Raw genomic sequence first — 11,624 nt, 5'->3', positions numbered from 1 at the left:
GTTGGTAAGGACCACTGCCCTTATAACCTATGGCTCGATCTTGCCTCCGGAGGATCTGAAATCTCCAGTAAATCCAATGTTAATACTCATCTTTAGCACATGGGTGATTATATAGAAAACTCCAGTAAATCTCCTGCTGCTGCGACCGGCGGTGATGGCGGCGGGGAGAGAGAAGTTTGGGGAGAGAGTTAGGTTTAGAGTGGATCACTGGATGTTTGCCCTAATCTCAAATACTAGAATGTGAGGAAGAAAAAAATCTGATAGAAGATGAATACGATTGGCGGCTAACGGACGTAATGTCAAGATAGCCCACAAACAGCCCAGCCCAAAAAACAGAAACCAAGGCCCATCGGGCTAAACGACTGGCCGTACGCGTTCGTCTTCCTCCCGTCCTCTTCCCAGCTGCTGCCTGATCTTTTATCCCACACTTGCCGCTTGCTGCCCGGGAACTGGGCTGCTGGGGGAAGGTCGCCGACGGGATCGATGGAAGATTTGTCTACGTTTACGGACGGAGAGGTGGCCGAAGAAGCGAAGCGGCAGGCTCCAGGTTCGAATTGGAAAGGGTTTCTTCTGTTCTCTTAAGCTCGTGTCTACTAATTTCCAGTGATGCGGTCGTTACTCGTTAGGGTTCGATTGCCTGTTCGAAGATTCAGTAGTTGCTGTTGGCGAAAACTCACATGATCCACCTTCTTCCATTTATACTGCTTGCTGATAGCTACTGCACATCCAAGAGATGGGTTCACTTCAAAATTTGATGGCATGTGTACCTTTACAAAAGCATTGGATCCACCCACATCGTTCGCTTCAGTTAGGCTACTGATTACGCGCTCCGTTTTCCAAATCGACCAAGCTTTTCGGTGGATTGAGTACTGGTTCTGTGAATCACCATCGCGCCTTCGTGAATCTGAAGATGAACTCTTTTATTGTCGCAGTGGAACCTTTTTAAGGCCATATGCTTTAAGAAACAACTAGTAGTTTAGTAGCCTATACGAATACCCCACTAGAACAAAAATTGTGCATAAATTTGCCCGCTGTTCCTACTTATAGATCGCGATGCCTATTTCATGATGGTTTGCACAGAAGTCAAACTGATTGTGGAACTGTATACAGGCCAAGGAAGCTCTGAAGGTAGTCATAGTACTCTTTTGCAAGGCATGAAGGAGCAGGAAACAAGAAAAGGAAAGGCGGCTGTTGGATCCACTGAGCTTATGAGGGAGGATCTGGTTCAGAGTGCTGTTAGTTTTTTGAAACATCCGAAAGTAGTAACCTCTTTGGATGGACAGAGGCGATCTTTCCTTGAAAACAAAGGACTCACTGTGGATGAAATAGATGAAGCATTTCGGCGTTTACAAGTAAGAATTTGTTTGTTCACTTTCTACTGGCTCTGATTTTCTTCCCTGATTACTCTACCTTAATTTCTACTGGCTCTGATTTTCTTCCCTGATTACTCTACCTTTTTATTTTCTGAACTCGTTTTTGGGGTGGAATTAAAGAGCCCATCTTCGAATTCTTTGAGCTCAAATGCTTGCACATCTCAAGGTATGGAAAGATACTCCATTTGTTAATCATTCTTTTAGATGATCTTTTTTTTCTCAAATACGCAGGAGAGCTGCGTATCTTTGTATTAATAGAGAGAAAAAGTCGGCCCCTTACAAGCAGTACACTCACTCCGAGCCGAGCTGTGAGTGGCTGAGATACAAAATTTTTGTTTCTAAAAAATAAAATAAACACTTGACCACTAGACCACTCAGGACACAGATAAAACTTATCCTAGTCCAATGTCTTGACCAGCAGTCAAGGAGTTAAGGCTCCGAGCGCCTGCAAGACACCACAAATGGTGTTCATCCTTGAAAGCCTGAAGTAAAATGTCCAAGCTCGGTCTGGCACCCTCGAAGACGCATGCATTTCGGTGTTTCCAAATGATCCAGGCACCCAACATGACCAAAGTGAGTGTAGCAGAGATGCGGATGTTATACGGTGATGTTATACGGTGCTGAATGTTGGCCTACAAAAAGGCGACATGTGCAGCAACTGAGTGTAGCAGAGATGCGGATGTTGCGGTGGTTTTGCGGGCACACAAGGAGGGATAGAGTCTGGAACGAAGTTATTCGGGATAGGGTCGGGGTGGCACCAATTGAGGAGAAACTTACTAAGCATCGGCTGAGATGGTTTGGACATGTCCAACGAAGGCCTCCTGAGGCGCCGGTGCGTAATAGGGTTCTTGAGCGGGTCGATAATGTAAAGAGGGGTAGAGGTAGACCTAAACTGACGTGGGATGAGTTGGTTAAAAGAGACCTTAAGGATTGGAATATCTCTAAAGAGATAGCTTTGGATAGGAGCGCTTGGAGACTAGCTATCAATGTGCCTGAACCTTGAACTTATTTCTTTCGGGTTTCATCTCTAGCCTACCCCAACTTGCTTGGGAAAAAAAGGCTATGTTGTTGTTGTTGTTGTTGTTGTATCCCTACTATATTTTATAGAGAGGATTGAACCTGAGACTGAACCGGTGGCCCCTGTGGTGCCTCGTCATCCAAAATCATATATGGAGGTCAGCTACCTATCTAACATGGGTAAATGGCTGCAAGTTTAATCCTTACTTCGCTGCAGACTACTGCATACATGATATCTGAATATGTCTGTTTTAAAATAAACTTCAGAACTTAGATAGCTAACTGCTTGTTTCAGTGCAATTAGATTGAATTTCTGAACTTAGAATTATTCCTAACTGCTCGGTGTTGCATTATCCATGATTTATTGAGCCCTTCGGTTTAGCTTGATGTTGGTCCTCAGAGATTAACTCACCTGAATCTGGACTTATGTATTGGTAACGGATTGATAGATTTAAAGGGAACAATCTTGTGCTCAGTTTCATTTGAGTTTTAAATGTGGGACTGTATTTGACTTGGCAGATCATGGAAATGATACAGAGGGGTGAGCGGCCAGATGATATCCAGGCATGTCTGAATTCTAGTTGTCTTCCATTAAAGCTGCCACAAGAGAAATCTGTAGTTTCATTCTTTTATGAACTTTCTCTGCTGTGGTATAGGATATTAATGATGACCCTCCAAACCCTGATCAACCAATCTCAGAACCCCGTATGGCACCGAAACCCAAGGTTTGCTCTCGAAAACTGACTGCCTTACAATTTTTTTTTCATAACATAGATTGTTCTCGCACAGTCATGATCCGTGATTGCTAGGAAAGCAGCATATGTGTGTAGTATAATTTGGATTAGTTCGTGACATCAGTTAGACTTGTTTAGCAGTGGTTGTCTCACATAAAGTTTCCTGGTAAAACAGCCATGGGAAAAGCAAGGTCAAGAAAGTTCGGCCTGGGATTTGAAATCATCATCAAGTGACTCGAGCGAATTGAGATCAGAAGTTCAACAAGACAGCACCAACAAGGCTATGAAGTCAGCCGACAGCTCACACCAAGGGCAAGGGGGCTCACTGCTGCAACAAGAAGTAGCTGCAGGCTCTGAATCTCCAACAGTGGCTGCTGCCACTTCGTAGTCGTAACCACAGTATCGCACAGTGATGTAATGAAACATATATGGAAAAAAGAAAGTTGTCTGGGCATAGAGCTTGCTAAAGATGCTTCAGATCCCAATACCAAACCACTCTTCTAAATTCTGGGACACCTGCAATTCTCAGGAGCTATTTGAGTTGAAACTTCTCCCACTTTCTTTCTTTGGACAGTTTGTCCATACAATCTGTACTTGACTGCCCTTCAAATGCACATTAGCGTATAAATAAATACATTAAAAAGGCAACGCTTATCCTCGGAAAATGTAATGATCTGCAGATTGTCGTCGGAAACATATTATTGAATGTTAAGCCTGAACCGACAATCCAGCATCTCAGACATGTCTGCTGCTTGGTCGCGAGTCGCAAGCAACCTTTGCTTGGCCAGATGAACTTCTACGTGCAGGCTCTGCATCTCCAGTGTGAACGCAGCAGGTGTGAGGTCTCGCCACACGTGTGTAAATGTATCCAGCTTTATGGCATCGAATATGCCCGGTGCGTGTCGTTGGCAGCGCACAGTAGCCGCGCTCTGTTTCGGCAGGCGTGTGCGGGAGCGGTGAGGACTGATGGGGTTCTGAATCCGTGAAGAGAAGCCTGTAGCAGCCTGAGTCCCTGTCACCTTTACTTGAGTTTTCCAACGCCAACCACCTCGAGCAATAACCAACCTAACCTGCACCATACATGAGAGACAATCGAGACCAAAGCTCGGGCAGGCCGCAGGCCTAACCCTTTTTTTCCTCGCCCGGCTCTGCTCGCCAGATTCACGACATGTTTTGGAAGGACCCTTTTCCGTTTTGGCGTTGACTTGACTAATTGCTCATTCAGAGTTTTCAGTCAGACTCCCGGGTGTTGCGTTTGACTCGCATCACGGTTGCGTCAACAGAGAGGCTTAGCGACCGTGGCACGTCAAGACGCAATGCATCTTGCAATTGCAACTGAGCTGCTGCAGCAATGATTTCAGATTTCCTGGTGTTAGCGCTCGGTGGTGGATCACGGACGGCAAAAATGGCGAAAATGGCTGCAATGGCCACGAGCTAAACGCCTGTCCGGTCCGGAACGAGAGGAGTGGAGAGGACCAACACTTGAATCGAACACGCTCGCCGAGATATCATAGCAGCGCGTCAAAACGGTAGCCTAACGTTAGGTGTTAGGCAGCTTAAACTGATCTGACTTGACGGCCTGAAATCCTGCTGGCACCTGAATCTCTGAATCGCAACGCTACTTTTCTCCAATTGAGGCCCCGTTTAGTTTCCAAACAAATTCACACACTACCTATCACATCGAATTTTTAGATACATGCATGAAGCATTAAATACAGTTGAACAAAATAATTAATTACACAATTTAACTGATTACTACGAGATGAATCTTTGAAGCCTAATTAGTCTATAATTAGACATTATTTCTCAAATAACAACGAAATATGCAATCTTTACCTGTAAACTCCGTAAACGCAAAAAAAAATACATCGAATGTTGGGACATATGTATGGAGTACTAAATGAAGTCTATTTACAAAACTTTTTGCATGGATGGGCTGTAAATCGCGAGACGAATCTAATGAGCCTACTTAATCTATGATTTGCAACAGTGATACTACAGTAATCATCCGTTAATTATAGATTAATCATATATTAATTAGCATCATTAGATTCGTCTCGCGATTTACAACCCATCTATGCAAAAAAAATTTGTAAATAGACTTCATTTAGTACTTCAAATTAGCAAGATTCTAATACAAAATTTTTACATGTAAAAAACTAAACACGGCCAAGCAACCACGGAGCAAGCAAGTCGGCGCGGGCGAGCTGGTGGCTGCTGATCAGCGACCGGCGCCGCCCGGAACAGACGACGGTGCCTCTCTGGCCGGCGCCGCCGCGCCGGGTTCCGGTGGCAACTATGGCCGCTGCTCAGCCAAGCGCTCGGACATGTGCGCGCGCCGCGTCTCGCCTTGAATAGGGATCGTGACGCCGCTTCATTGCGCTTCAATTCTGAAAAGAACGGCGCAAGAGCTGCGCAGCTTGCAGTTGCAGGGAGCGGGTGCAAATTTAACCGGAAATGGTTGACGGCCTGAGTCCGGGACTCCGGGCCGGTGGTCGAATGTTTCCACCCAGCTGATGCTGGCCCGTCGAGACGATGACCTGATGAAAGCAACTCTATAATTTTGCACTGTTCAGAGTGACCGGGAGCCGAGGGCTACCGGTTAATTTTGCAATCGCCGGGTGGGTGTTTAGTTGGTGAAAAAAATTTGGATTTGGCTACTGTAGCACATTTTGTTATTATTTGACAATTAATATCCAATCATGAATTAATTAGTATTATTAGATTCATCTCGTAGGAATCAGTTAGGTTATGTAATTAGTTATTTTGTTTAACTGTATTTAATGTTCCATACATATGTCTAAAAATTCAATGTGATGGGTGCTGCGCAAATTTTTTTGGAACTAAACGCAGCCTTTGTTCTCCAAACACTGCTTAAAAAAGAGTGCCGAGATAGGCAGGGATCGTGGGCGCCATGATAGCAGACAAGATTGACGCGAAAGCTACACAACGAATAGCACCAGAGCTGCGGATCGATCGGCCCGGCGGCCCGGAGTGATGATCGAATCATGCTGTCCAGCTAGATCGTGCCGTGCCGGCGTCAGTAGACGACGGCAGTGGCGGATCCAGACTAGAAAGCGAGGGGGGCTCAACTACACACTGTTAATCTTCAACCTTGAACTTTTTTCAATGGCAGAGAAAAAAATCAAGAGGGACTCGGGGGGCTCCAATGGAGTTTCCGGGGGCAGGGGGGCTCGAGCCCCCCCAGCCCCCCTGCTGGATCCGCCCCTGGACGACGGTGCCCGTTCCTCCATTAGGATTAGAAGGCATCGCTTCTGCTGCACTAGCGCGATCACCCATGGTCCCCCGAACATCATGGACGGACGGACGGACGAACCGACCGCGCATACCGTCCGGTGGCTTGCAGCCGTAGGCAGCAAACTCGTGATCACGAGCTCTGCACTGGAGAGGTGCTCGCGTGCGTGCGCGTATGTGCGTGCATGCACCTGGCTCCGCCGTCGCCGTCGCCGCGGCGGCGCGCGCACGGCACCTGGTCGACCGGCTCGGCTCGCCCGGCTCGCCGCCCGCCACCGCACTCGTTCGCACACGTCGCGCTTCCCGCAAAGTGGCAGGGCAGCGGGGTTCTTTCCGTAAAGCAGGAGGTGCGCGTTGGTCGCCGGGTATGATTCTTGTGGGCGCCGTGCCGACCGGCCGGGGGTCGATCTGTCGAGGCGCGGTGGCCGTCGGACGGTGTCGTGGCTGAGAGCGAGCTCATGTGTGGTGCACAGAACAAAAGCAGTTGATTGCACGAGAGCAACTGTTGGATTGGCTGGAAATTGCAAACCAAACAGGGAGTTAATTGCGGTGTTCCTCACGCCTCCTGAGGAATGTTGAGTACTCTATCCAGCTTGTGATAAGTGAATTGTCAACCGTGCGGTGTGATCGTGCGCTTGGTCTTTGGATTGCAGGTACATGGGTGTCGAGTGTCGACGGGGAGCTGCCGTGGAGGTGCTGTGGCCGATGGACCGTGCGGTGGACGGCGGTGAAGGGCAGCCGGGACCGGAGCTCGGACCGGGCGGCAGCTGTGGCGTCCACTCCTGGATCGAGGGCGCAAGCGGCGACGGAAGGCGGGTTTCTTGGTTTGCGCCACAAAACCAAGGAGGCGGACGGCGGTTGAAGACGCCAAGTCGTGGAGGCACGGGCGTCGGTCTCGGGACTGACGGAGGCGACGGGCGTCGACGGCGTCTAGGGCCTCGCTGCGGGCGAGGAGGTGACGGGCGTCGGGCGGCGTCTAGGGCCGTCAGAAGGCCGAGGCGGGAACGGCGTCTAGGGCCACGGCGCGGAGGCGGGAATCTTCCCGCGCGTGAGGTTTTGGCGTTTTTTCTCAAAACCGGCCACCTACCCGAGTTTCGCGGACCCTCCAAAACCGCGGACTGGATCTTCATCAAGACGGCGGTATCGCGGAGAAGACTTCGTTTCGAAGAAAGAACCTCGGCCGTCGGATGAGATCGTTGTACAGGGGGTGCTGCAGGCCAACCGGTCTGACCGGTCTGACCGGTCCAGCGTACCGGTCTGACCGGTCCCGCGGGTATAAATACCCCTTCACTTGTGTTAGGTTAAGGGCGGCTTTTGTAATCTGTTCGTGGACTCTCTGTTTCTCCAGGCCGCCGCCCCTGCGTCTCCCTCCCTCTGTTCCTCTCGTTTGAGTTGATTTTGTCCATGGATTATTGAAACCTTGTAAGGGATTTGATTGGGAAAGGAGGCCATATCCTCCTCGTGCCCTCTGGGCTTTTGATTCGATTCAATCCCCTGGTTTTGTGCCTTGTGCAATGGATTTTCGATTTTGTTTTTGGCACACTTGATTGAGAGGAGGCTACGAATTCTTTGCTGTGATTCCCGTGCTTCTAACTCTGTCCTAAACCCTCTGGAATCACTGGCGTGTTCGAATTCGATTTCTTGAGTTCTTGAGAAAACCCGAATCCCTTTTGATCTCCTCCATAATTCTCACGATTCGTTGATCTTTAGGAAGAGATCTTTTGGGGATATGTTCACGGGGTAGGGGCGAAGCAATCCCCCAAGTTTCATCGGTTTTCGTGGTCGTTTGCTCGGGATTCACCGTTTGAATCCAATTTCTCGAGGGTTTTCTGGGTGCTACCGGTCAGACCGGTAGGCACGACCGGTCAGACCGGTCCAGCGCACCGGTCAGACCGGTCCAGGCAGATCAGTTCTGCAGTTTTTCCGATTTGCTTCGTGGTTTCGCTCGCTCGTTCGAGGCCTTTTGTGTTGGTTTAGATTTTCCATAGCTATTCCAAACTTTGGCCAGAACGTTTGAGGGCTTGGGTGATTTTCGGGATATAAGCCGACGGTTTGAAATTCTGAAGAAATTTTGATCGGCTCCCATTCACCCTTCTGGTCGCCGGCTTCGGTCCCACACCTCCCGTACGCGTTCACACTTGGTCGAGAGAAAAAGGGCACAAGCCATCATCTCCATTCTCCCGGCTGATTCAACTGTTCACATCCAAGTCTCCCAGCTGTGATCAATTCCTAACCCCGTCATTAACAATAACCAGCGCTAATCACACATAGACTAGTAGAACTTTTGACTGATCGAGATGATTCCAAAACCCAAACTCAATGTTCAAGTTTGGAATCCGCAGAAACTGACTAGTTTGTCCGCGTGCGAGAAGTCAGAACGGATGCTGGTGGGTGGTGGCTCCGGCTGACGCCGTTCACGTCGGCGAAGAAGCCCACGAGCTCCTCCCGGTACGGCAAGAACGTGCGGCGCGGCGTGCCGCTCGGGACGGCGCTGCCGCCGCCGCCGCCGGTTCCGCCGCTCTTGGCGAGGTAGGCTATCCGGTGGGCGGCGGTCACCCTCACCATGTCGACCTCTGCGGTGTTGGGGGTGGGCTTCCTGCCGGCCGGCGGAGTGGCCTTGGTCTTGGGCTTGTCCTTGTTGGGCGCCTCGTGCTTCGGCGTGGCGAAGAAGAGGTACTTCTCCTTGCCGTCGCTGTGGCTGCGGCCCACGACGAGATCGCTGATGCGGCGCCAGCGCGCCAAGGACCCCGTGGAGCCGCTCTTCCTGGGCCGGCGCGGGGAGGGCGACGCCGGTGCGGAGGAGCCGGAGCCCGGCCTCCAGACGCAGTAGCTCTCCGGCGCCGCGCCCTCCAGGCCGTCCCTGTCGTCGTCCGCCGCCGCGGATGACGCCGACGACTCCGTGGAGCTGGTCGACGAGTTGCGCGCGCGGGTCTCCTCTAGGAAGAGCCGCCCTAGCTGGCCCCTCACCCGCGGCGCCGCCGCCGGAGCGGACCGCGACGTGCCGTCATGTATGCCAGCCGCATGGACACACCCGCCGACGCCGACGCCGCGCCCGAACACCGGGTAGAACGGCCTGATCCGCCCGTCCGCGAACAGCTCGTCAGCCGGCGCGGCGGTGCCGGCGGGGGAGTCCCTGCTGACGAACGGGAACTCGAACTCGAACTCCCCCTCGTCGGACGACGTCGTCTCCTCGCCGGAGGAAAGCGGGACGGGAGCGACGTCTTCGTCGGCGTCGCGGGGCACCAGCGGCGGCGCGGGCGCGTCTGTCTGCTGTCCAGCTACGGAGGCGTCGCCGGGACCTTCTATCTCTTTTGGCTGGGGGATTCTCACCTCCATGGCTGCCGCCGCGAGCTTTTCCGACGACTCTTTCGTGTGGCGCGGGGAGAACCGGGACCCGGGGGGATGTGAGGGGGAATGAGGACTGAGGAGACGGCGGGGGATAAGAGACCGGCGTTTTTAAAGGAGGCGCGGGTGGGGGACGTTTGAATGGTGGCGATGGCACGGTGGGGCCGGCCTTCCAGAAGGTCTCCTAGTGGTGGCGGTCTTCGTTTTGTCCTTTCTGACGACGCAGGTTAATAAACCCAGGAGGGTCCGTGAGATTTTTTTCCACTTTTCTGATTTTTTCTCATCCGGTCACTGTTATCTTATCTTTGCACACAAGCACAGTAGCACCTGTACCATTTTTCTACCCGCAAGTTGCGTATATAGCCGTAGAGTACAGTACGCACTATGCCCGGTCATTCCTCTGGAGCTCCACTTTCGCGGCAGTACATAGCAGAGGAGACCAGGCCACACCACCGGCGCCGCCGTGTCCACACCGATCGGTCTCTGCGATCGGTGACTGCAAGTCTACGCCCCTGTATGGTGGCGTGACCACCACCGGCAGCCAGCGTCGCGAGACGGCGGGATGGGACGATCAATCAACAGCGACTCGCACCGCGAGAGAGCGAGACTCTCGAGCGCATGATTCCCTTGGACTCCAAGTCTCGGCCTCGGCCCCTTTCTGTTGGAAACGATGACCGCCGGCGCCTCCTCCTTCGTCCATGATTCGTCAATGAGAAAGTGTGAGCTACTGCCTACTGTGCAGTGCACTCGACAGCTAGCGGACGGCGACATTACATGCGTGCGGTCGGCATCTCTTCTTCCCCCGCGCGGATCGCCTGCGAGTCCCTGCCGGACCCCGAAAATCCGGCGATCTCGCCCTCGATCCTCCGCTGATACCGACGCGTTCCCAAACAGCGAGATCGCCATGTTAGAACTGCTATAGGATCACACAGTGTACGGATCGAGTAGGATTTCTCTTCTTTCTTTAATCTGAGTACAACAAAGTCCTAGATCTACAACAATAACACAGAGAAAAGAGAGAGAGAGGAGCGAGATTGAGGACCTTCGGTGCCTGAAGAAGAGCTTGGCCCGGCCATCACAGGTTCGTTGATGGAGATCCGCTCAAAGGCGGCGACAAGCAGTGCAGAGGCGTCGTGGACGTGGCGTCGGAGTCGAGAACGGTGACGGTGACGCCGATGAATCAGCGTCGATGGCAGTGGTGGGGATTCCCGCTGCTCCAGCGCCCCTCTAGATCGGCTAGGGTTTAGGATGTGGGAGAGGGTACTGCCGGCGCGACGAACTTCGTTCACAGTGCCCCGGCCCCTTCACCCCTTTTTATTTTAGCGTTGTGCAGCGGGGGCCCACCAACCATTAAGGGTTGGGCGCCCCCGATCAGGGCGCAAATCAAGGGCCTAATAGACCGTTGGGTCTATTAGGAAAGAGATCAATCCAATATTCTCCCCCTTGATCTCATTCTTTTAACTTTATACTTTAACTTGAAACTTTTTCCTTTAGTTGTTCCATCACAGATTAATGAATAGAGCATATTTATCGTCACGGTCCAAGACCGATAGACTCAACAGCTACCATACACATCACTGTTTTGAAATAAATTCTTTATATTTTGGGCCCTTTTGTTTTCCAGAAATCACATGCTTTCCCTTAAACCCATGCTGGCTATGTGTTCCATGAACACATTGGGTGGTAAGCCTTTAGTGAGCGGATCCGCAAGCATTTTCTTTGTACTTATATACTCGAGTGTAATAGAGTGATTCTGGATTTTCTCCTTCACAACATAAAACTTTATGTCAATGTGTTTGGCAGCACCACTTGACTTATTGTTGTGAGCATAAAACACTGCTGATTCATTGTCGCAGTACATTCTGAGTGGTCTTTGAATGCTGTCTACCACTCTTAAACC

At 51.3% G+C, this 11,624-nt stretch overlaps 2 protein-coding genes across 2 annotated transcripts; one reads left to right on the top strand and one right to left on the bottom strand.

Annotated features, from left to right (window-relative positions):
- The first annotated feature begins 388 nt into the window (after positions 1 to 388).
- On the top strand, positions 389 to 3,782 carry LOC120664537 (peroxisomal membrane protein PEX14-like). Its single transcript, XM_039943802.1, has 7 exons — positions 389 to 547; positions 1,111 to 1,352; positions 1,494 to 1,539; positions 2,481 to 2,548; positions 2,910 to 2,954; positions 3,047 to 3,115; positions 3,300 to 3,782. The coding sequence occupies exons 1-7, from the start codon at positions 484 to 486 to the stop codon at positions 3,510 to 3,512; spliced, it is 747 nt and encodes a 248-aa protein (XP_039799736.1). The 5' UTR covers positions 389 to 483; the 3' UTR covers positions 3,513 to 3,782.
- A 4,742-nt stretch (positions 3,783 to 8,524) lies between these two features.
- On the bottom strand, positions 8,525 to 9,793 carry LOC120664536. The gene has a single exon (XM_039943801.1). The coding sequence runs from the start codon at positions 9,713 to 9,715 to the stop codon at positions 8,729 to 8,731; it is 987 nt and encodes a 328-aa protein (XP_039799735.1). The 5' UTR covers positions 9,716 to 9,793; the 3' UTR covers positions 8,525 to 8,728.
- Between the last annotated feature and the right edge of the window lie 1,831 nt (positions 9,794 to 11,624).

The sequence above is a fragment of the Panicum virgatum genome, chromosome 3N, assembly GCF_016808335.1.
Source record: "Panicum virgatum strain AP13 chromosome 3N, P.virgatum_v5, whole genome shotgun sequence".
Classification (NCBI taxonomy): Eukaryota; Viridiplantae; Streptophyta; class Magnoliopsida; order Poales; family Poaceae; genus Panicum; species Panicum virgatum.
The sequence above is the reverse complement of the archived record's forward strand: the minus strand, read 5'-3'. Positions and strand labels throughout refer to the sequence as shown.